The sequence below is a fragment of the Macaca nemestrina genome, chromosome 16 (genome assembly GCF_043159975.1).
Source record: "Macaca nemestrina isolate mMacNem1 chromosome 16, mMacNem.hap1, whole genome shotgun sequence".
NCBI lineage: Eukaryota > Metazoa > Chordata > Mammalia > Primates > Cercopithecidae > Macaca > Macaca nemestrina.
Window position 1 is genome coordinate 66132084 of NC_092140.1, and position 27259 is coordinate 66159342.

Sequence of the window (27259 nt, forward strand, 5' to 3'; positions counted from 1 at the left end):
CTGGGACGCTGAGGCTGGAGAATAGCTTGAACTTAGGAGGCAGAGGTTACAGAAAGCCGAGATCACACCACTGTACTCCAGCCTGGACGACAGAGTGAGCCTCTGTCAAAAAAAAAAAAAAAAAAAAAAAGCCAAACAATCCAATTTAAAAATGGACAAATGATTTGAATATCATTTTTCAAAAGACCATAAAAATGGCCAACAAGTATATGAAAAAATGTTCAACATCATTTATCATTGAAATCAGCCCAATAGTCCCATAGACCGTTTTTTTGTATAAACACAAATTGACCCTTCTGATCTTAAAGTCTGAAACTTTCATTTGATTTATCTTTATCTGAGTTCCTTCCTCAGTTGACACTCAGGCCTTTCAAAAAGTATCAAGAACTAAAATTCACCAGACCACCACATCCAGACAATGAGATGCCACACCCCTCATTCATCATAATTGCTTCCTTACCCCTCTTTAGTTCCTGTTTTCCTGCACATAGATTTCTTCTCTGCTATATAAACCCCTAATTTTAGCCCATCGGGGGGATGGATTTGAGACTGATCACCCATCTGTTCAGCTGCAGCACCCAATTAAAGCCTTCTTTCCTGGCAACACTCATTGTCTCAGTGATTGGCTTACTGTGCAGTGAGCAGCAGGATCTAGACTGAACCCTGGGTGTCTCAGTAACATCATCAGGGAGATGCAAATCAAAACAAAATGAGGTATTATCTCAACCCAGTTAAAACTGCTATAATCAAAAGGACAAAAAAAAAAAAAAAATACCGGTGAGGATTTAAAGAAACAACTCTTATGTACTGTTGGTGGGAATGTAAATTAGTGCAGCCATTACAGAAAACAATATGGAGTTTGCTCAAAAAAACTAAAAATAGAACTAGCATATGATTGAGCAATCCCACTACTGGGTATTTATCCAAAGGAAAGGAAAGCAGTAGGTCAAAGAGATAACTCCCATATTTACTGCAGCACTAGTCACAATAGCCAAGTTATGAAATCAACCTGAGTGCCCACTATCAGATGAAGGGATAAAGAAAACGTGTTATAGAGTCATCCTTTGTTATCCGTGAGGAATTGGTTCTAGGACTCCCACCACTCTCCCACTCCTAGGAGATAAAAAAAAAAACATGGATGCTCAAGTCCCTTACATAAAATGATATAGTATTTGTATATAACCTATGCACATTCTCTTGTATACTTTATTTTTTTAAATTTTTATTTTTTGAAATGGAGTTTCGCTCTTGTTGCCCAGGCTGGAGCGCAATAGTGCAATCTTGGCTCACTGCAACCTCTGCCTTCTGGGTTCAAGCGATTCTCCTGCCTCCGCCTCTTGAGTAGCTGGGATTACATGCATGCATCAGCATACCCAGCTAATTTTGTAATTTCAGTGGAGACAGGTTTTGCTATGTTGGTCAGGCTGAGGTGATCTACCCACCTCAGCCTCCCAAAGTGCTGGGGTTACAGGCATAAGCCATGGTGCCTGGCCACTCCTATATATTTAAATAATCTCTAGATTACTTATAATTCCTTATATGGTACAAATGTTATATAAGTAGCTGTTATACTATATCCTTAGGAAATAATCACAAGACCAAAAAAAAGTTTGTACACATTCAGTATAGATGCAACCATCCCTTTTCCCCCCACAAATATTTCTGATCCACTGTTGGTTGAATCCATAGTTAGGAACAGCTGAATCCACAGACATGGAGAGCTGACTGCCTATACATAATTGATTATTATTCAGTTATAAAAAAGAAAGAAATCCTGCCATTCTCAGCAACATGGATAACCCTGAAGGACATTACATTAAGTGACATAAGCCAACCACAGAAAGACAAATACTGCATATTCTCACTATGTGAGAGATAAAAAAGTTGTCTCACAGAAGAGCAGCACAGTAACTAGAGGCTGGGAAGGGTGAAGGTTAAGGGAGAGTGGGAGAGGTTGATTAATGGGAATTAAATTACAGTTAGGAGGAATAAGTTCTAGTATTCTATGAAACACTAGGGTGATTATAATTAACAATAATTTATTGTATATTTCAAAATAGCTAGATGCGTTTTGAATGTTCTCAACACAAAGATGGTAAATGTTTGAGGTGATGGATACAGTAATTACCCTGATTTGATCATTACACATTGTACACTTGTATCAAAATCCACATGTACCTCATACATATGTGTAATTATTATTTGTCAGTTAAAAGGGAGGATTTGTGTGTATGTAAATACATATATGTAAAGATAAAATTATTTACTATACACTAAATAAAATTAAGTATAAAGACAAAAATGTTAATCCTGACCCAGTGACAGATCAGCTGATTTTTATTCATCTCTCAGAAGTTGCTATTTCTCATAAGTTGCTATTAATTAGGGGAAATTATCTCCAAAAAAGTGGCAACTAGCCCATCTACTAATAGGAAACTCCCTGCCAGAATAAAAAGTGCGTTCAGTTGCTACATTGTTTTAAAAAAAGGAAGAAGGAGAAAAGGAAGGTAATTTGCCAGCAAGAGTAACTTATTAGAACTACCATGGAGATCTGGAAACAGAACACATGATAAAATATGTAAGATCCCATAAAGTGGCAGGGCATTCCCACTTATGGAATATGCAAGAAGAATAAGGTTAAGCGTTTGTTGAATTAGTTAGCTTATATGAAAAGACAATAACGATCACAAAAAATCTAAATAGAACAAAATGATAAGAAATAAAAAATGTGTAATGATTTGATTTCTTACTTCTTTGCTCTTTGCAACTTCAGCAATAGCAGCCGTCCTTTGCTTTTCAAATTCATCATTATCATTTGTAGGTTTGATAGGCATTGTAACTTGCAATGTTTTTCTTCGATCAAGTTCTCTGCTATCCGCTTGGACATGAGATACACACTTCTGGTAAAACAAGTAAGAACAAGTCAACTTAGTAGTTCCAAAAGAGATTCAAGTTTTCATTATAAAATAATACTTCTTCAAAAGTATCTTGTATCTTTTATAATAGCTAAAAGCCTACACAAATAAAATTCTATCCCATGTATTTAAAAGTAAAAGTAGAAAACCAGAAAAGTAACTTTTCAATAAACATAACTAGTAAATAAAATTAAAAGCTATATAAATATGGGGCCATCTAAGCAGGGCACATATTTAAAACATACAATGGGTCAAGAGAGCTAACTTTCATTTTAGGGTAATAAATAATTTTAGATTTCAAACAATCTTGAATAATGCACAATAAGACATAAATTTGGTTTTGCAATTAAGAGCTTAATTTCCATATTATACCACAGTATCCCTATGTGGATTGGTTAGTACAATTATATTAACATATAAAAAGATGTCTCTGCACTTATCAACCACACTCTAAAAACACACCCTCCCCCACATCAGGCTTCAAAGTTTTTATACTTTTGTCTCATAAAGTAAAAAAAAGGCATCACTGCCTAAAAAGAAGCCCTCGATTCTGATCTCCAGTCCAATCTTACCAGCAAAAATAATATAAAATGAACTTTTTCTCAACTCATTAATAGGGAAAATGAGAAGATCTCAAAGAAATGTATTCCACAAATACAGAAAAATTTCAGTAATATAAACATATCGTGTTGATGCCAATACACAGCCAGCATTACCTATCTTCAACCCATGTACAAGGCTGTAAGATGCTATATAAGAATTTTTTCAGAATGAACTTTATAACCAAATAATATTATTGAAATTATACCCTTTATTATATTCTCTAACCCCCAAGAAGCTATAAAACACACTTCAAAGTCTTAAGAATAATTAGATCATAAGTCTCTCTGGAAGAGAAATGTTATCACCAAAATGTTTAAGGGTAAAGTAAATTTTTACAAATATACTATTATTTTCAAATATAAGTTATTAGAATGTTTGCACTGTTTTCCCTATGGGGGGTTTTCATTACACTGGGAGAATATCAACCATCAACATGGATCACACCACAGGACTTCATACTTCCTTTTATCTTGGCTATCTCTTCTTCCAAACTCAGTTAAAAAAAAAATCACTGTTATTTTTAAAATGCTTTAAAATAGGTTTGATGCAAAAATGACTTACTTAAGTTAGAGTAGATCTTACAAAAGGCTTTTAAAGAGGGTAACAGTCAAATGATCTTACTAAATACCAAAATTTAGACACACAGACACACAATAAACCTTATTATGGAAATGCACATCTGTTGCCTACCTGTTAGTTCCATAACTCATTGCTACTCTTAGCCAGACCAGCACTCTTGAAGAAAATTAAAGAGCAAATGCAAGACAGATTACCAACAGCTAAATTTTGATGGCATCATCAGGAGAAGAGCAAGTTGCCACATGAATTATTCTTAGAATTGTCAGGGATAAAGCAAGAGTAGGCTGGAGAAGATTGTTGAGAATCAATTTGATGCTGAAGACAACTGAAGTCACAAGATACTGGTCAGAAGGGGAGCTGCTTCAAAGCAGCACTTTGATGACTCTGTGAGGCTTTATTTTTCTCTCCCCCTCTAATGTTTTTAATGAACAAGTGAGAAATTAAAACATATTTTTGTCTTCTTACTTTTGAATTTCCCTTAAAAAACCCTCTCCCATCCTATTTTAATTAGTTATAAGTTACTCTTCAGATATGGCTCTTAATTGCTTCAGTCTTTGGGTTAACACCTCTTGCAAACATCAACAATATAATTACAGTGGGCCGCGCGCGGTGGCTCAAGCCTGTAATCCCAGCACTTTGGGAGGCCGAGGCGGGTGGATCACGAGGTCAGGAGATCGAGACTGTCCTGGCTAACATGGTGAAACCCCGTCTCTACTAAAAATACAAAAAACTAGCCGGGCGTGGTGGCGGGCGCCTGTAGTCTCAGCTACTTGGGAGGCTGAGGCGGGAGAATGGCGTGAACCCGGGAGGCGGAGCTTGCAGTGAGCCGAGATCACGCCACTGCACTCCAGCCTGGGAGACACAGCGAGACTCCGTCTCAAAAAAAAAAAAAAAAAAAAAAACAATATAATTACAGTGAAGGAAAAAAACCTCAAAATTATTAAATTCCTTGAACTTTGTATTTCCAAATAACTCCATAACCTCTTAATAAATAGTTCAGCACATAATGAAACACAGCTTGAATGCTAACAAAAAACACTTTTTCCTAAATTCATCCGCCAACACAAAAGTCATTACCTGTCCAAAAGGCACAAAAGGAGGTGGTCCACCTTCAGTTCCAATATTGCTTCTATTGTGTTTTGATAAGCTCTGTGGAAAAAATCCAGTCACAAAGGAGCAGTTATACATAAAAACTATATTTCCAGCATTTATACTGTAATAGGAATCTACCTATTTGAGTAGATTCTTATAAGAAATAGGAAAAAAAAAGGTCTTCCATAAAGTATTTCAAACCAAAAAAAAATATTATTCTTAGCTTCAATAATTAGGCAAAGACTCTTCTCACCTCCCCTTACCAAAACACATATTCACATATAACTTACAGAAATATTTATCAAGCCATTCCCCTAAGGAGAAAACAGTCCTCTTAAGAAGCAAATTCAAAAATAACAAACTTTGGTAACAGAATTCCATTTTAAAGCATAAAGCTATGAGAGACAAATATTACCTGGAAATTATCTTCAAAAATAAATTTTTTAGACAGAAAGTTTATTAGTTAACATAATGGTGATTTCTAACTACTTAAAGAGAACAGATTGTTATAGTATATAATATGGAGGTTCTTTTAATTACACTAAAATTTCCTTAACTTTCCTTATACTATATTTTCCTGTTTTGTTTTGCAAAACAATTCATATTTTGAAAAAGTATTCAACAAATTATTCATTAACTAAAAATAAGCTTCCAAATCCAACTAATTTTAGTTTCCTTTTTTCCTGAAATCTCATAAAGCTAGAGAGATAACAATGTATTATGAAAATGGAAAGAAAATCTTCCAGCAAAAGCAATTTCTCACATGATAAAGTCTTTCTAAAATCCCATAAGGAGTCTTCAGGACTCTCTTCACTTACCTATTCCTCTGATTTATTTTGGTTTTGAGGTATTAATATATACATACATCTGTCTTACTAGTTGTTACTTAATACATCTCAACTTTAAACTTTTTGTGCATTTTAATCATTATCATTACAGAAACCATTATGATTAAAATATGATGTATAATAGCAGGTGACAAAGTTTAAAAAAAAAAAGACCATGTGCAAATTCAAGCATATTCCAGAGTTCCTGAATCGTGTAAACACTGTATATTTTATAAAGATAATTAAGAGTAATGACAAGCACAACATTCAGTTTATTGAGCAAAGAATAATTTAAACTGTATATGAATGTCACATTTCTTTAAAGCCTATATTTAAGATATTAACCTAATTTTTAAAAACGACAAATGCATAAAATTATCAAGAGGCCCTTTCCTTAATTTAAATATTAAACAAAGACTATTCAAACAGCTATAAATCATTTCAACTTACATTATCATTTCCTTTAAAAGTTCACGAATTGCAAATAATACCATAGCTCAATAACATTATATAATTAAAAATATATTACAGGATCTGATAAAAGTACATGAGCAATCCTTACTCTCTCTTTAAAAACAAATAACAATCTTGATGATATGTAAGAAACAACTGTTTTAAGACACAGGATAACAGATAATGCAAGACTATTATCCCTGAGAGAAGGTGAAAAAAAAAATAGGTGAGCTATAGCTTTCTGCTTGTAACCATGATATAGACAGGGATCATAGAGAGCTGAGTTGAGAATATCAGTCTCACAATTCAAGCAGGCTGATGCAACTGGAAGTTGTGGGGCTGTTTCAGAAAGAAAAACCTGCATAGAAAAGAAGTTCCAGAAACCCTCATAGTAGTTCCCTTGAGTCACTGTGGAGAACAAGGCTGAGCAAAAAAGAGAGTTGTAAGCTGAACAATTCCCAGAACTCATAAAGGGTATACAGACAATCCAGCCAGCTCAGACCATGCAGACTAAAAATTCTTTGGACATTCATTCAGGACAAGGAGTAGAAATCCAGAGGGCTAAAAAATATTTGGAACAAAGGCTATGCTAGATACTCCTTTCAAAGCTTGAATAGATGTCTTGAAGGGGTCAAACTGATCAAAAGTAAATTAACTGTTGACCAAAGCTAAGTCTTATACTCATTAAAGGAAAATAGCAAAATCCAGGCTCTCAACAACTACCAACATCACAATGTCCAGAATCTAAGCAAAAACTACAAGGCATGTCAAGACAGAAAAATGTGACCATAACCATCTGAAAATTTAGACAAGAGAAACAGGGCCATAGATGACAAAGATGACAAACTAGCAAACAGAGTGTTAAACAGCTATTAAAACTATGTGTAAGTATTTAAAAGAACACATAAATTCAACTAGAAAAGAAAAATACAAAAAAAGAAGAACCAAATGGAACTTCTATAAAAGAAAAACACCACCAACAATGAAAACCTCATTGGATGGGCTTAAGAGTAAATAAAATAAGACAGAAGAAAAGATCAGTGAATTTAAAGGTATAGTAATGGAATCTACCAAAAAGAGGCCAGGGGAAAAAAATGAATAGATCTTCAGTGACTGGTCAGAAAATTACCAGCAGTCTAATGTATGTGTAATTGAAGATATAATACAAAAAAAAAAAAAAAAAAAAAAAAAAAAACTGGAGTAGAAAGACGGAAGAGAAAAAATACATACGAAGAAATAATGGCCAAATCACATTTTTCTAAATGTGATGAAAACAATAAACTCATAGATCTAAAAAGTTCACTGAAAACTAAACAGGATAAAACACACACCAACCATGTTAGGTACATCATAATTTAAAAATCGAATTGTTGAAATCAGTAATAAAGAAAACACTCTAAGAGTCCCTGCCTGGCCATGCCTGCAAGTAGTGCAGCTCCCACTGCCCCACCAGAGCACTTCTGCTGACAGCCTCCTGCCAGAATTTGTTTGCCTGTGACCTCGCTGCCACCCCTTCAGAAAACTTCCCACCTGCTGAGTCCCTGCCACCCTCTCAGAATGCCCCCATCCTGTGGTGCCCCTCACCAGAGCTGTCCACCCAAGGCAACCCAACTACCAATACCAGAGTGCTTCCCACCAGAGTGTACCCCCTTCCCATATGGCCCCCTGCCTGCAGTGCCCCTTACTGGGGCACTTCCCACCAAAAGCGCCCCAGTTGTCACCACAGGAGCATTTCCTGCATGTGGCCCCCTTGCTTGCAGCACTCCGCATCATGTTGGCTATAACACCCCCTGCCTGTGGGGCCCTCCTCACTGGAGCACTCCCACTTGCAGCACCCTACACCCATGGCATTCCCCTGTGAGAACACCCCCAAACTGAGGTAAATAATAATTGAGAAAATGAACAAAACTTCTAAGAAATATGTGGTTATGTAAAGAGACCAAATGTACAACTCTGACATTCCAGAAAGAGAAGAAGAGAGAACAATCAACTTGGAAAAATATTTGAGGATACAGTCCACAGAACTTTTCCAAACCTCACTAGACAGGTCAACATGCAAACTGAAGAAATTCAAAGAACCTCTGTGACATACTATGCAAAAGAAAAAAATCACAAAGGCAGCTAGAGAAAAGGGGCACTTACAAAAAGAATCCCATTCAGCTAAGAGCACACCTTTCAGCTTAAACCTCACAAGCCAGAAGACAATAGGGCCTATTTTCAATATCCTTAAAGAAAAGAAATTCCAACCCAGAATTTCCTTTGCTTCATAAGCAAAGGAAAAATGAAGTCCTTTTCAGACATGCAAATGCTAAGGGGATTTATTACTACCAGACCTGCCTTACAAGAGCTCCTAAAGGGAGTGCTAAACATGGAAATGAAGAAATGATACCTGTCATCACAAAGCACACTTAAACACATATTCCACTGACACTATAAACTATGCAATCACGTCTACATAACAACCACCTAACAATATGATGACAAAATCAAACCCTAACATATCAATATTGACCCTGAATGTAAAATGGTTAAATGACACACTTAAAAGGAATAGGGTGGCAAGTTGGATAAAGAAGCAAGACTCAACTGTTTGCTGTCTACAAGGGACCCATCTCACAAGTAATGACACCCAGAGGCTCAAAGTAAAGAGATAGAGAAACATCTTTCAGGCAAACACAAAACAAAAAAGAGCAGGGGTCGCTATTCTTCTGTCAACTAAAACAGACTTTAAACCAACAACAATTAAGAAGCACAAGGAAAGGCATGACATACATAATAATAAAGAATTCAACTCAACAAGAAGACTTAGCTATCCTAAATATGTACATACCCAACACTGGAGCACCCAGATTTATAAAATAAGTTCTTCTTGACCTATGAAAAGACTTAGACAAACACGATAATAGTGAGACACTTCAACACCCCACTGAAAGCATTAGACAAATCATCAAGGCAGAAACATAACACAAAAATTCTGGACTGAAACTCAACACCCAATCAATTGGACCTAATAAACATATGCAGAATCCTCTGCCCAACAACCACAGAATATACATTCTTCTCATCTGCACACAGAACATAGTCTAAGATTGACCACATGCTTGGCCATAGAGCAAGTCTCAATTAATTCAAAAAAATCAAAATCATACCAAGCACACATTTGGACCACAGTGCAGTAAAAACAGAAATCAATAGCAAGATCTCTCAAAACCACACAATTACATGGAAATTTTAAAACTTACTCCTGAATAACTTCTGGGTGAACAATGAAATCAAGGCAGAAATCAAAAAATTATTTGAAATTAATGAAAAGAGAGACATAACATAAATCTTTTAGATGCTGCTAACACAGTGATAAGAGGAAAGTTTTTAGTGCTAACCATCTACATCAAGAAGTTAGAAAGTTCTCAAATTGGCTGGGTGTGGTGGCTCATGCCTGTAATCCCAGCTCCTTGAGAGGCCAAGGAGGTCAGATCCCTTGAGGTCAGGAGTTCAAGACCAGCCTGGCCAAGATGGTGATACCCTGTCTCTACTAAAAATACAAAAAAAATCAGCTGGGCGTGGTGGTGCATGCCTGTAGTTCCAGCTACTCAGGAGGCTGAGGCAGGAGAATTGCTTGAACCCCAGAAGCAGAGGTTGCAATGAGCCAAGACTGCACCACTGCACCCTAGCCTAGATGAGAGAGTGAGACTCCATCTCAAAAAAAAAAAAAAAAAAAAGTTATCAAATTAACAATCTAACATTGCACCTAGAAGAACAAGAATAAAAAGAACAAACTAACCCTGAAGCTAGCAGAGGAAAAGAAATAACTAAAATCAGAGAACTAAGTGAAATTGAGATGCCAAAATCCAAATAGAAGATCAATGGAACCAAAAGATGGTTCTTTGAAAGAATAAACAAGATTGATAGACTGTGGACCAGGCACGGTAGCTCATGCCTGTAATCTCAACACTTTGGGAAGACAAGGTGGGCAGATCACTTCTGGTCAGGAATTTGAGACCACTCTGGCCAACATGGTGAAACTCTGTCTCTACTAAAAATGCCGAAATTAGCCACATGTGGTGGCCTAGGCTTGCAATCCCAGCTACTTAGGAGGCTGAGGCACGAGAATTGCTTGAACTCTGGAGGTGAAGGCTGCAGTGAGCCGAGATTGCATAACTGCACTACTCCAGCCTGGGAGACACAGCGAGACTCTGTTTCAAAAAAGAAAAAAAAAAAAAGGTTGATAGACTGCTAGCTAGATTAACAAAAAAGAGAGAAGATCCAAATTGGCACAATCAGAAATCACAAATATGATATTACAACCAATCCCACAGAAATACAAAAGATTCTCAGAAACAACTACGAACATCTCTATGCATACAAATTAGAAAATCTAGAGGAAATGGATACATTCCTAGAAGCAGTCTCCAAAGACTGAACCAGGAAGGGAGTGAAATAAAAAGTTTTGAAACTGAATCATTAATTAAAAAAAAAAAAAAAAACTCTTAACCAAAAAACATTCTAGACCAGATATATTCACAGCCAAATTCTATAAGACATACGAAGAAGAACTGGTAGCAATCCTACCAAAACTGTTCCATAAATATCAAGGAGGAGGAAATTCTCCCTACTTCTTTGTACAAAGACCAGCATCATTTTGATGTCAAAATCTGGCAATGATGCAACAACAACAAAAAAACTTCAGGCCAATATTCCTGATGCACGTAGATGAGAAAATCTTCAACAAAATACTAGCAAACTAATCCAGCAGCACATCAAAAAGTTAATTCAGTATAATCAACTGGTCTTTATCCCTGGGACACAATGTTGGTTTAACATATGCAAATCAATACATGTGATTCACCACATAAACAGAATTAACAACAAAACCACATAATCATCTCAATAGATGAAGAAAAGGCCTTCAATAAAATTCAACATTCCTTCATGTTAAAAACTCTCCACAAACTAGGTATCTAAGGAACATACCTCAAAAAAAGAGCCACTGTGCTGGGCAGAGTGACTCAGGGCTGTAATCACAGCACTTTGGGAGGCCAAACAAGGAGGATTGCTTCAGACTAGGAAGTTCAAGACCAGCTTGCGCAACAGAGATCTCATCTGATCTCATCAGAATTTAAAAATTAGCCAGAGTTGGTGGTGTGCACCTGTAGTGTCAGCTACTCAGGAGACTGAAGCAGGAGGATCCCTTGAACCCAGGAGTTCAAGGTTGTATTCAACTATGATTGTGCCATTGTGCTCCAGCCTGTGTGACAGAGTAAGATTGTCTCAAAAATAAAAATAATAATAATAATACTAAGAGACATGTATAACAAACCTATAGCCAACATCATACTCAACAGGCAAAAGCTGAAGCATTCTCCTTGATAATTGGAACAAGACAACGATGCCCACTTTCACTACTTCTATTCAACATAGTACTAGAAGTCTTTGCCAGAGGAATTATGCAAGAGAAAGAAACATATGACATCCAAATTAAAAAAAAAAAAAGTCAAACTATCCCTCTTTGCTGATGATATCATTCTACATCGAGAAAACCCCACAGACTCCACCAGAAGGCTTCTAGAACCAATAAACAAATTCAGTAAAGTTTCAGCGTACAAAATCAATGTATAAAAATCAGTTGCATTTCTATATGCCAATAACACCCAGACGCAAATCAAGAATGCAAACCCATTTACAATGGCCACAAAAAGAATAAAATACCTAGGAATACAGCTTAACAAGGAGGCGAAAGCTTTCTACAATGAGAATTACAAAACACTGCTCAAAGAAATCAGAGACAACACAAACAAATGGAAACATCCATGCCCACAGATAGCAAGAACCAATATCATTAAAATGGTCACACTATCCAAAGCAATTTAGAGGTTCAACACTATTCCTATCAAACTATCAATGTTATTCTTCACAGAATTAGAAAAAAAACTATTCTAAAATTCATATGGAACCAAAAATGAGCCCATATCACCAATACAATCCTAAGCAAAAACAAAAAAAACAAAAAAAAAAACCAAAGCTGCCCAACTTCAAACTGTACTACAAGGCTACTATAACCAAAACAGAATAGCACTGATACAAAAATAGTCACACATAACAATGAGTACTGGGTACAAAAACAGACTCATGGACAAATGGAACAGGATAAAGAACCTACAAATAAAGTGACACAACTACAAACACCTGATCTTTGACACACTTAACAATAACAAACAATGAGGAAAGGACTTCCTAATCAATAAATGATGCTGGTATAACTGGCTAACCAATATGCAGAAGATTGAAACTGGACCCCCTCCAGTCATCATATGCAAACATTAACTAAAGAAGAATTAAAGACTTTAATGTAACATCTAGAACAATAAAAACTCTAGAAGAAAACCTAGGAAATACCCTTTTTGAGACTAGCCTTGGCAAAGAATTTATGACCAAGTCCTCAAGAGCAACTGTAACAAAAAACAAAAGTAACAAGTGGGACCCAATTAAACTAAAGAGCTTGTGCACAGCAAAAGAAACTATAAACAGGGTACACAGACAACCTACAGAATGGGAAAAAATATTTGTCAACTGTACATCCGACAAATGTCTACTATCCAGAATCTATAAGGAATTTAAACAAATCAACAAGCAAAAAATAAATAACCTCATTAAAGAACAGGCAAATGACATGAACAAACATTTCTCAAAAGAAGACATACAAATGGTCAACAAATATATGAAAAAAATGCTCATTATCACTAAAAATTAGAGAAATGCAAATCAAAACCACAATTTGATACCATCTCATAACAGAATGGCTATCATTAAAAAGTCAAAAAACAACCACTGCTGGCAAGGTTGCAGAGAAAATAAAATACATATACACTGTTGGTGGGAATGTAAACTAGTCCAGCCACTGTGGAGAACAGTTTGGAGATTCTTCAAAGAACTAAGAGTTGAACTACTATTACTGCACATAGACACATGCGCTCATTTGTTCATTGCAGCACTATTCACAACAGCAAAGACACGGAATCAACAAAGAGGACCAACACCACAGACCTGGATACAGAAAATGTGGTAGATATACATGATGGTATACTACACAGCCATAAAAAGAATGAAATAATGTCCTCTGCAGCAATGTGGATGCATCTGGAGGCCATCATTCTAAGCAAACTAGGGCAGGCACAGAAAACCAAATAGCACATGTTCTCACTTATAAATGGGAGCTAAACACTGACTACACATGGACACAAAGATGGGAACAAGAGACACTGGGGACTGCTTAAGGGAGAAGGGTGGGAGGAGGAAATAAGTTGGAAGGCAACCTATAGGGTACTATGCTCATTACTTGGGTGATGGGGTCTTTCATACACCAAGCCTCAGTGACACACAATTTACCCACGTAAGAAGCCTGCACATGCACCTCCTTAACCTAAAATAAAAATAGGAAAAAAAAAAAAAGGAAAAGGCTTAAAAGTAGATAGAGAAAAGATACATGACATAAAAAAGATTACTATAGACTATAGATAGTATAGCAGGTAATTGACAAAGAAATGATGTCCTTAAAACACTTAATAAAAAATTTAAAAATCTTTCAATGTAGAAACATACATTCAGAGAAAATATCCTTAAAAAGTAAAAAAAAAAAAAAAAAAAAAAAAAAAATTCTGACAACCCAAAACTAAAACACTTTATCATCAGCTAATCTGAATTAAAAGACACACCATGCAGGAATTTGATCTTTACCAAAGAAAAGAGAGAGGGACAGAAACGGTAAATGTGTAGAAAGACAAAAATATCTTTAAAAATGTTTTTCATTGTTTTAAAAAACCCTTTAAGAGAAAAACAAAATAAACCATGTGTTGTGACCCTTGTAACGAATGTAAAGTATATGACAAAACCAGCGTAGAGACAAAACTGGGTACATGAAAGCATAAAATTGTATGGGTCTTAAAATATGCATAAAGTGGTATATATTATTGAAGGTAGAAAGAAAGAAGTTAAAGGTACACATCTTAAACCTTACAGCAACCACTTAAAAACAAAAACACAGTCATATAGTGCAGGGTCCAGCCCTACAGGGTCTGTTGGTTTTTTCTCCTCATGTGCAGAGATAAGAGATTGCAGAAATAAAGACACAAGACAAAGAGACGAAAAGACAGCTGGGCCCAGAGGACCACTACCACCAAGGCACACAGACTGGTAGTGGCCCCAAATGCCTAGCTGCACTGTTATTTATTGGATACAAGACAAGGGGGCAGGGTAAGGAGTGTGAGCCATCTCCAATGATAGGTAAGGTCACGCAAGTCATGTGTCCACCAGACAGGGGGCCCTTCCCTGTTTGGCAGCCAAGGCAGAGACAGAGAGAGGACAGCTTACACCATTATTTATTCTATGCATTTCAAAGACTTCTAGTACCTTCACTAATTCTGCTACTGTTATCTAAAAGGCAGAGCCAGGTGTACAGGGTGGAACATGAAAGCGGACCAGGAGCGTGACCACTGAAGCACAGCATCACAGGGAGACGGTCAGGCCTCCGGATGACTGAGGACAGGCCTGACATTAGTCAGGCCTTCCACAAGAGGTGGTAGAGTCGAGTCTTCTCTAACTCCCCCAGGGAAAGGGAAACTCCCTTTCCTGGTCTGTTAAGTAATGGGGTGCCTTCCCCAGGCACTGAGGCTACTGCTAGACCAAGGTCCACTAGGTAACGGTGCCTTCGCAGGCACTGGCGTTACTGCTAGACCAGGGAGCCCTCTAGTGGCCCTGTCCAGGCATAACAGAGGGCTCACACGTCTTCTGGTCACTTCTCACTGTGTCCCTTCAGCTCCTCTCTCTCTGTATGGCCTGGTTTTTCCTAGGTTACAATTATAAAACAAAAATTATTATAATACTGGAATAAAGAGTAATACTACCAATAATTAATGATATTCATATATAATCATATCTGCAATCTATTTCTAGTATAACTATTCTTATTCTATAGATTTTCTTTATTATATTGGAACAGCTTGTGGCCTCGGTCTCTTGCCTTGGCACCTGGGTGGGTCGCCACCCACAATATAGCTGATAAGCTAATAATGCAGATAACAGAATCATTTAAAAATGCAATTCATTTAAAAGGAAGTGCTATGATTTGAATGTCCCTCCAAAACTTATGTTGAAATGTAATTGCCATTGTAACAGTGTTAAGAGGTGGGACTTTCAAAGGGTGATTAGATTATGAGTATTTTCCCCTCATGAATAGATTAATGCTGTTATCACAGGAATGGGTTAGTTATCTTGGGAGTGGGATCCTGAAGAAAGATGAAGTTTATCTCCCAGCCTCTCTCTATCTCACATGCTTACTTGCCCTTCCACCATGTTATGATGCAGCAGGAAGGCCCTAGTTAGATACCAAAGCCATGTTATTGTACTTCTGAGCCTCTGGAACTGTGAGAAATAAATTTCTTCTCTTCATAATTACCCAGTCTGTGGTATTCTGTTATAGCAGCAGAAAATGGAGTAAAACAGGAAAGAAAAAGCAAAACAACAACAAAAGAAATAGCAAGATAGTAGAATTAAAACTTTCCATACTGAGTTCCATCACAAGTAAATGGTCTACTAATGCTGAAACTCTATACTCATTAAACAATAACTCCTCCCCCAGTCCCTGGAAATCACCATTGTATTCTCTCTATAATTTTTGCTACTCTCAGTACCTCACATAAGTAGAATCACATGGTATTTGTCTTTTTATACCCAGCTTATTTCACTTAGCATAATGCCCTCTGCCACTATAAACATGGGTACACAAATATCTCTTCAAGACCTGTTTTCCATTCTTTTGGGTTTATAGCCATAAGTGGAATTGCTGGATCATATAGTAATTCTATTTTTAATTTTTTGAGGAACTGCCATACTGTTTTCTGTAGCAACTATGCCATTTTATATTCCTACCAAGAGTGCACAAGGCTTAATTCCAATTTTTCCACATCTTCACCAATACTTGTTATTTTCTGGGTTTTCTTGTTTTTTTGTTTTTTTGTTTTTTACAGTACCCATCGTAATGGCTAATGGCTGTCAGGTAGTATATCTCACTGTATTTGATTTGCATTTTGATTAGTGATATTGAACATTTGTGAATGTGTTTAAAACTACTGTACATCTAAGATGGTTAAGATGGTAAATTTTATCTGTATGTTACCAAAATTTTAGAAATTAGGAAAAAAAGTAATCTATCCTCAATGAAAAACCAGTAATCAGAATCCCCTACCATATAAAAAGCATTATAGACCATGACCAAACGGGATTTATTCCCAAAATACAAGAATGCTTCGACATATAAAAATCAATCAATGTAATGCATTAGCAGAATGAAGCAGGGGAAAAACACATGATCATCTCAATTGATGCAGATGAAGCACCTGACAAAACTCAACACACTTTTATAATAAAAATATACAACAAACTAAAAATAGAAAGGAACTACTCAAACCTAATAAAAGCCATATATAAAAAACCCACCACTAACATCATATTCAATAGTGAAGGATTGAAGGCATTTCCTCTAAGATCAAGAACAAGAGAAGGATGTCATTTTCATCACTTCCATTCAACACAGTATTAAAAGTTTTAGCCAGGCTAAATAAGGCAAGAAAAAGAAATAAAGGTATTCAAATTGAGAAGGAAAAATAAAATTAACTCTTCACAGATAACATGACCTTATATGTAGAAAACTCCATTCACACTAAAAAGAAAAAAAAAACTGTTAGAATAATAAATTCAATAAAGTTGCAGTATGCAAAATCAACACAGAGAAATCAGTTGTGTTTCTCTACACAAACAATTTAGAACAATATGAAAAGGACTTCCCAGGGTCACGAATTGAAATATTTAATATTGTTGAGGTATCAATACTACCCAAAGTGGTCAATAGAGTCAACATAATCCTTATCAAAATCCCAATGATCTTTTTTTTTTTTTTTTGCAGAAATAGAAATCTATCCTGCCCAAGGTAATTTACAGATTCAATGCCATCCCCATTAAGCTACCAATGACTTTCTTAACAGAATTGGAAAAAACTACTTTAAAGTTGATATGGAACCAAAAAAGAGCCCGTATCGCCAAGACAATCCTAAGCCAAAAGAACAAAGCTGGAGGCATCACACTACCTGACTTCAAACTATACAAGGCTACAGTAACCAAAACAGCATGGTACTGGTACCAAAACAGAGATACAGACCAATGGAACAGAACAGAGCCCTCAGAAATAATACCACACATCTACAACCATCTGATCTTTGACAAACCTGACAAAAACAAGAAATGGGGAAAGGATTCCCTATTTAATAAATGGTGCTGGGAAAACTGGCTAGCCATATGTAGAAAGCTGAAACTGGATCCCTTCCTTACGCCTTATACGAACATTAATTCAGGATGGATTAAAGACTTAAATTTAGACCTAAAACCATAAAAACCCTAGAAGAAAACCTAGGCAATACCATTCAGGACATAGGCATGGGCAAGGACTTCATGACTAAAACACCAAAAGCAATGGGAACAAAAGCCAAAATTGACAAATGATATCTAATTAAACGAAAGAGCTTCTGGCACAGCAAAAGAAACTACCATCCGAGTGAACAAGCAATCTACAGAATGGGAGAAAATTTTTACAATCTACTCATCTGACAAAGGGCTAATATCCAGAATCTACAAAGAACTTAAACAAATTTACAAGAAAAAAATCAAACGACCCCATCAAAAAGTTGGCAAAGGATATGAACAGACACTTCTCAAAAGAAGACATTTATGCAGCCAACAGACACATGAAAAAATGCTCATCACTGGCCAGCCATCAGAGAAATGCAAATCAAAACCACAATGAAATACCATCTCACACCAGCTAGAATGGCAATCATTAAAAAGTCAGGAAACAACAGGTGCCAGAGAGGATGTGGAGAAATAGGAATGCTTTTACACTGTTGGTGGGAATGTAAACTAGTTCAACCAGTGTGGAAGACAGTGTGGCGATTCCTCAAGGATCTAGAACTAGAAATACCATTTGACCCAGCAATCCCATTATTGGGTATATACCCAAAGGATTATAAATCATGCTGCTATAAGGACACATGCACACGTATGTTTATTGCAGCACTATTCACAATAGCAAAGACTTGGAGCCAACCCAAATGTCCATCAATGATAGACTGGATTAAGAAAATGTGGCACATATACACCATGGAATACTATGCAGCCATAAAAAAGGATGAGTTCATGTCTTTTACAGGGACATGGATGAAGCTGGAAACCATCATTCTGAGCAAACTATTGCAAGGACAGAAAACCAAACATCGCATGTTCTCACTCAGAGGTGGGAACTGAACAATGAGAACACTTGGACACAGAGTGGAGAACATCACACAGTGGGGCCTGTCGGCGGGTGGGAGAAGGGGGGAAGGACAGCATTAGGAGATATACCTAATGTAAATGATGAGTTAATGGGTGCAGCACACCAACATGACACATGTATACATAAGTAACAAACCTGCACATTGTGTACATGTACCCTAGAACTTAAAGTAAAATTAAAAAAAAGAAAAAGAAAAATCTATCCTAAAATTCATATGGAATCTCAATGCTGAATAGCCAAAACAATCTTGAAAAAGGTCTCACTTTCCAATTATGAAACTTAATAAAAAGTTACAGTAATCGAAACAGTGTGGCATAAAGATAGACATTTAGACCAGTGAAACAGAACAGGTAACCTAGAAATAAATTTGTTAATATATGGCCAAATAATTTTTTATGAGGGTGACAAGATCATTCATTAAGAACACTATTTCCAAAAAGTAGTGCTGGGAAAACTGGATATTCACATGCAAAAGTATGACTGGGTTTTTTACTAATACAAAAATTAACTCAAAATGGATCAAAGACCTAAGCATAAATGCTACACCTATAACAACTCTTCAACAATTCTGTGCATCAAAAGACACTATCAACACAGTGAAAAGGCAACACATGGGATGGGAAAAATATTTGCAAAACATATTATCTTAGTAGGGACTGATATCCAGAATCTATAAATAACTCATACAACAACAACAACAACAACCAACCTGATTAAAAAAGGGCAAAGGACGTGAATAGAAATTTCCCCAAAGAAGATATACGAATGGCCAATAAGCACACAAAAGGATTCTCAGTATTACTAAGCATTAGGGAAATACAAATCAAAACTATAATGAAGGCTGGGCACGGTGGCTCACACCTATAATCCCAGCACTTTTAGAGGCTGAGGCCAGCAGATTACCTGAGGTCAGGAGTTGGAGACCAGCCTGGCCAACTCAGTGAAACCCCATCTCTACTAAAAATACAAAAATTATCTGGGTGTGGTGGTGCACACCTGTAATCCCAGCTACTCGGGAGGCTGAGACAGGAGCATCGCTTGAACCTGGAAGGCAGAGGTTGCATAAGCCGAAATCGCGCCATTGTACTCCAACCTGGGCAACGCTCCATATCAAAAAAAAAAAAAAAAAAAAAAAAAAGAAACTACAATGATATTCTATTTTACCCATGTTAGAATGGCTACTATCAAAAAGACACAAAATATCAACTGTTGGTGAGGATGTAAAAAACTAGAACCCTTATACAATTCTGGTGGAAATGAGTGTAAAGTAAATATAAAACAGTATGGCAATTCTTCAAAAAATTAAAAATACAATTATATGGTCCAGCAATCCCATTTCTAGATCACACAAAAGAATTGAAAGCTGGGCCTCAAAGAGGTATTTGTGTACCCATGTTCATAACAGCATTATTCGTAAGAGTTAAAAAGTGAAAACAACCCTAATGTCCATTGATGGATAACTGAACAAAAGATGGTATAGATATACAATAGAGTACTATCCAACCTTAAAAAGGAAGGGAATTCTGACACATGCTGCAACATAGATGAACATTGAAAATACTATGCTAAGTGAAATAAGCCAGGCACAAAAAAGATACATACTGTATAATTCCACACATATGAGTTACTTAGTCAAATTCAGAGACAGAAAGTAGAATGGTGGTTGCCCGAGACTGAGAGGAGGAAGGAATGCAGAGTTACTGTTTAAGGGGTACAGAATTTAAGTTTGGGAAGATGAAAAAGTTAGGGAGGTGGATGTTGGTAACAACTGTGCAACAATGCAAATGTTCTTAATGCCACTGAAATTTACACTTAAAAAATAGTTAAGTTTTATGTTAAGTTAAAAATGTTAAAGTTAAGTTAATGTTAAGTTAAAAATGTTAAATTTTATGTTATGTATACTTTGCCACAATAAAAAATTTTTTTTTAATCTATAGTTTGGGGGCACTAAAACTTATAAACCTGTAGCATTTTGTAAATTACATCTGGTACCAACTTGCTACAGTTACAATGCCTGCATATAGTTTACTGAAGGTTTAGTGCTTCTTCACTTCCAACATTAGCTTTATGGTTTATAATTTCTATGTATATCACTGCCAGCTGCTCAAGTAACTGCACTTTCCCTGTTTCCTACATTGCTGTGGCTACCAAATCAAAAACTATAAAACCAAAAAGAACTATAATCATATCAAAATGTTTTTAAATGATTTTAAATGTAAATTTTTATCACTCTCTAATAAGAAATACTAATGTGGCTTGCAGGAAGTCAAGTGCAGAGACATATAATTAAACATTTCAAGGGCAACTATCAAACTACTACTAAACTCTGTGTGCACGTGTGTGTGTGTGTATGTGTGTGTGTGTGTGTGTTGGTGAGAAGGTTCCTACGAATGTTTACAGTTGTTAGCAAAGTGGTCCTGGCTATGGGACTGGGTTGTGGGAAAATTATATAAGGTATTAGACTTGAGAACATTTTACCACACTTTAAAAAATCTCTACTGATCAAAAAAATACAATTATATCAGCATACGAAAAGATCACATGAAATGGGTGAAGTTTCTCTAGGAAATTCAAAGTTCACAAACTTCGCTGTTTATGTAAAACTATAAAGCTACTTCTGAATTACTTTTTTGTGACATTTTCAATTAAACAATGCAGTTGTGGAACATTACTTTATATTGCATAGTACAGCAGCCCAAGTCACAGCACATCCATATCATAAGAAATTAGTACTAAGGAATAAAAATGTGCCTAATGTCCTTATCTATTTACCTCCCAAACACAGGCACTTTCCAACTAAGAAAACAGGAGAAAACTGTATCATAAAATATCAAAAGCTTGAAATATTGCTTAGGCCCTTGGCTGACTTTACAAAACGGGCAAGATTTGAGGGTGTCACAAGAATACATTTCAGCTCAAGGAGTAATTAGTTTTCCAATTCATTCATTCCACAAATATTTTTATGTGCTTTGTAATTCATTTATACCAGGAGTATTTTTTATGATGCCTATTACATGTAAAGCGCAGTGCTACCGCTTTGGAGATCGCGAAAAGGCTGCTCTGGTATAACAGAAAAAAAATGGTCTTGGATTGTGCTCAGATCCATCACCTGTCTAATCATAAAATAAGTTATTTAACAGCCCTTATAAAAACTACTAGGAGGATAACATGAGATACAGATGCAAGACCCCAACACCGTATCTACACATCTAACAAATACATGCAGAACTTAAGAAAGATGATACAAACACAAATTCTGGCCTCAAAAGCATACTATCTGTTAAAGGAGATGAGAAATGAACATAATTTTACTGCTAGGTAAAAAGCAATACACTGTTAAAAATAATAAAATGCTTAACGAATTCAATAAGGAAACAAGTACTTCACCTTGAGAAGAAGCAATCATTTGATCTGGGTCTAAAAGCACAGGGATGATTTGGCTATGCGGGGATCAGGAGAGAAAAAACAAGATGAATAATGTAAAAGTGGAAAAACGTTTTATTAAAAATGTATAACTGAGGAAATCATAGAGAATCAAAGAAAGACGAAGCAACTCCATTTGGCTACAACAAGATCTACGTGGAAGAATTTAGAAAGTTGAAAATTAAACGTAAACGAACTAGGGCTAGATTATAAATGGCATTCAATCTCAAATTAAGGCATTTGAAATAAAAGCATCTCAACTATGCTGAAGGAAGAAAACCTGGTGAAAGTACATAAAATAAATTAGAAGATGGAGAAAGGATATGTGGATAGACAGTCAAAAGGCTACTACAGCAGTCCAGGCAAGAGATACTAAATACCTAAACTACAGTAATTATAAGAACCGCAGAGCAAGGAAGTGATATGAGATTTGACGGCAATGGATCAACAGAAATGGTTGTTGGAAGCAAAGTAGAGGAACGATCACAAGAAAACCTACATGATTGTAAGGATGAAGATATTGTTAATATAAATGAGGAAAAATATCAACTAATGAGACTAGGAAGTCAAGCACAACAAGAACTCCATTATAGTGAAATTCTAACTTACTTTTACTTGCACATATGTGTGTCTGTACATAAGACAGGTATATATATATTTATATATATGCACACTTTTGTTTTTTGCAGAAAGAATTATACACAAACTGTACATAGCTTATAACTGGTATCTTGACAGTTTTGTAACTTATCAGGAAAGAATGTTTAAACACAAGGAATAAAATGTAACAAATACTGAAAAAGTATATCTACTTTAGAGAAACAATATGCTTAGACAAAGATAGTTTCTCTAAAGATAATCATGTTTCATTCTATTCAACTCTGACACAAAGAACTAATTTTACTCATTTTTGAAAGAGCTCTTTAATGCAACAAAAAAGAGTGTAATGTTTCAAAAGTTCAAGCCATAGTTTACACTTACTCTCTGTAACTCCCATTTCTCAATAAGGTGTTCCACTTCACCACCAAGAACTGTGGTGTTAGAGTCATTCAAGAGCAGGAATCCATTTTTTATGTCAACAATGCCTGAGAGCTTAACTTTAGTTCCAGGTGGTGTGTTCAGGCTAAAATAAAGAGAAAAGTGTTAAAGACATATTGAAGCTGAGAACACATGGACACAGAGAGGGGAATGACACACACTGGGGCCTGTCCAGGGGTAGGGTAGTGGGAGGGAGAGCATTAGGAAAAATAGCTAATGCATGCTGGGCTTAATAGCTAGGTGACGGGTTGATAGGTACAGAAAACCACCATGGCACATATTACCTATGTAACAAATCTGTACATCCTACATATGTACATTGAAACTTAAAAAAAAAAAAAAATTGACGCTCTTTCCCAAAACTGGATTTCAGTCTCATATTGTGACCTAATCAGGTTCTTCAAAATGAACTAACACCAAAACTAATTTTTCAGGAGGCTGACTATATCATATGAATACACCATCAGAGAGGAAGTTAGAAGACCAGGAACAAGATATTATTTATTTATTTTTTTTAAAAGACAGAGCCTCCCACTGTTGCCCAAGCTCCTCAAGTGCAGTGGGCAGTGGCACAATCTCGGCTCACTGAAACCTCTGTCTCCCGGGTTCAAGTGATTCTCCTGTCTCAGCCTCTCGAGTAGCTGGGATTATACGCATGCACCACCATGACCAGCTATTTTTTGTATTTTTAGGAGAGACAGGGTTTCACTATGTTGGCCAGGCTGGTCTCCAACTCACGACCTCAGGTGATCCACCCGCCTCAGCCTCCCAAAGTGCTATAGGATCATAGGCATGAACCACTGCATCTGGCCAAGATTGTCATTTTCTATCTCAATGACAAAGAAATGAGCTTTAGTTTTCACTTGCAAAAGAAAAAAAAAAAAGGTGCACAATAACCACATGTCACTAACTTGTGATAAAGACATGATAAATAGAATAAAAATATAAAATACTTTTTCAATTATGCTATGCTATATAAGATTTGACATTTTTTCCTCTGAGCTTTAGCTGTGCACAGCAAAAAATACTGTTTGTTACAAAGTTGAATTTCAATACAGAAGATCTCTAATGAGTAATAAACCTAAAAATTTAACATCTATATGAGCCATAGTGATTCATACAAAATGCTTTTTTTGTTATCCATCAAGTCGAAAATCAAATGAAAGTTATTTGTGCACTAATTTTAAAAGGATTTTTATATGCTAATTTTTAAGCTATTTATACACTAACTTTAAAAGAACATTTCTATAGTAGGCTAATATTATCAAATTTAGGGCAAACATTACACCATGACTTGTCTTATAGAAAACCAGAGACAAAATGTTTACCCTCTGAACCCTATGGCAAAGGAAAACAGGGAAAGAAATCTATTTTGTCACTTAGGTCTGTTCTAAAATAAAAGCATATACTCTAAGCCCCACCCATCTCTTCTCACATACAGCAAGAAGTACTGCAAATAGTAATTCTAAGGTAAATACTTAGGATAAATTAGAAAATTATTCTGAAATGGCTTTGCATTGTTCACATCTTAAAATCTCATAAAATTCACCACATGCTAATATATTCAAAGGCCAATCAGTGAAAATGCTAACATCACCGACCTTTTTTACAGAAAAATAATTAATAAAATAATTATTAACAAGAAGAAATAAAGGATGTCTGATTTTAAAGCTTCAAAGAGCGCATAAAGAGTAAGGTAGATTACATATTAAAAATTATTCTGTACATCTTGTATATATACAATTTTTATACATCAATGCTATCTCAATAAAGCCATTAAAATTTATTTTGAGGGCCCCAAGCTCAATCATTTTTAGTGATCAATCACAATTGACAAAATGAATGGTCATAAACAGCCTTGCCTAACCTAACCTAAGTAGAGAGTTCTGTGGTGGTAAATGTAGTAAACTTAGAACCATCTATTAGCCTTCAAGATCAGCAACAGTTGAATACAATTACAATAGTGAAGAAGGGTTCCCAATTCCAGACAATCAGCAAATTCAGATTTTCATAACTCTTACAGTCAAGGTACAGGGATAAATAAAAATAAGCACCAAGGACACCAGGCTACTGTACTCTTTACCTCCAAAGAAACTGCTAATGAGTTAGATTTTACCTAAGACCTATGTAGTCAAGTTATTTGAAGCTGGACCTACAATTTCATTGTAACAATTGATAGTCTTACCAGATTAAATTCAAGTTCCATTCCCAAAAAATAAAATAGGGGCTAAATTTTTATTTTTGTGTTGATGTTGTAATTATACATATTGTGGGGGTACATGTGATATTTTGACACATATATACAATGTGTAATGATCAAATCAGGGTAAATGAGATATCTATTACCCCAAACATTTTTCTTTGCTGAGAACATTACAAATCTACTCTTCTAATTATTTTGAAATATTCAATAAATTACTGTTAACTATAGTCACCCTATTATGCCACTGAACATTAAATCTTGTTCCTTCTATCTAACTGTATTTTTGTACCCATAAACCAACCCCTCCTTATCATTCACTCTCCACTATCCTTCCTGGCTGCCATTTTACTGTCTGCAGGAGATCAGGTTTTTTTAGTTCCCACATGACAAATCATGCAGTATTTGTCTTTCTGTGGCTGGTTTATTTCACTTAATACAATGCTCTCCAGTTCTATCCCTGTTGTTGCAAATGACAAGATTTCATTCTTTTTTATGGCGGAATAATATTCCATTATCTATATACATATATATACATATCACATTTTCTTTATCCTTCAACCAATGATGTACACTTAAGTTGATTCCATTATCTTGGGTATTGTGAATAGTGCTGCAATGAAAACCGGAGTGCAGATGTTTCCTCAATATGCTGACTTCCTTTCTTTTGAATACATATCCAGCAGTCGGACTGCTATGTCAAATGCTATTTCTATTTTTAGTTTCCTTAGGAGCCGCCATACTGTTTTCCATGGTGTTTTTACTAATTTACATTCCAATCAGTGGTCTTTGAGCATTCCTCTTTCTCTGCATCCTCAAGAGCATTTGCTATTGTCTTAGTCTATTTGCGTTGCTATAAAGGAATACCTGAGGCTGGGTAATTTATAAAGAAAGGTTTATTTGGCTCATAGTTCTGCAGGCTGTACAAGCAGCATGGCATCAGCATCCAATTCTGGTGAGTGTTTCAGGTTGCTTCCACTCATGGCAGAAGGCAAAGGGGTATATGCAGATCACATGACAAGAGCAAGCAAAAGAGAGAAGAGGGAGGTGCCAGGCTCTTTTTAACAACCAGCTCCCGCAGGAAGTAATAAAGTAAGAACTCACTCACTGAAACGATGGCACCAAGCCATTCATGAGGGCTCTGCCCCTCCATGACCTAAATACTTCGCACTAGGCCCCACCTCCAACACGGGGGATCAAATTCCAATAGAGGGTTTGGAGGGTCAAATATCCAAACTATAGCATTTATTTTCTGTCTTTTTGATAATAGGCATTCTAACTGTGTGAGATAATTTCTCACTGTAGTGATGCTGAGTATTTTTTCATATGTCTGTTGGCCATGTGCATGTCTTCTTTCGAGAAATGTCTATTCAGGTCTTTTATCAAATTTTAATTGGATTTTTTTTGTTTTTGTTTTTGTTTTTGCTATTATTTGAGCTCCTTATATATTCTGGATATTAATCCCTTGTCAAATGGATAGTTTGCAAATATTTTCTTCCATTCTGTAGGTAGTCTCCTCACTTTGTTCATTGTTTCCACTGCTGTGCAGAAGCTTTTTAGTTTGATATAATCCCAATTGTCTATTTTTACTTATGTTGCCTATGTTTTTGAGGTCTTACCCAAAAAATTATTGCCCAGACCAATGTCTTGAAGCATTTCCCCAATGTTTTCTTCTAGTACTTTCATAGTTTTAGGTCTTATATTTAAGTCTTTTTTTTTTTTTTTTGAGCTGGAATTTTGCTTTTGTCACACAGAC

The 27259-nt window shown here is 36.0% G+C and overlaps 1 protein-coding gene across 9 annotated transcripts in view; it reads right to left on the bottom strand.

Moving 5' to 3' along the window:
* Positions 1 to 27259, bottom strand: part of LOC105485571 (tudor domain containing 3) — a 198852-nt gene that overhangs the window by 98284 nt on the left and 73309 nt on the right. For all 9 annotated transcript variants that reach the window (XM_011747926.3, XM_071081261.1, XM_011747924.3 and 6 more), the window contains 3 exons: positions 23247 to 23388; positions 5175 to 5246; positions 2751 to 2900 (listed from right to left, as the gene is read on the bottom strand). In XM_011747926.3, coding sequence (XP_011746228.2) covers positions 2751 to 2900; positions 5175 to 5246; positions 23247 to 23388 — 364 coding nt within the window. The remainder of the gene's footprint in view (positions 1 to 2750; positions 2901 to 5174; positions 5247 to 23246; positions 23389 to 27259) is intronic.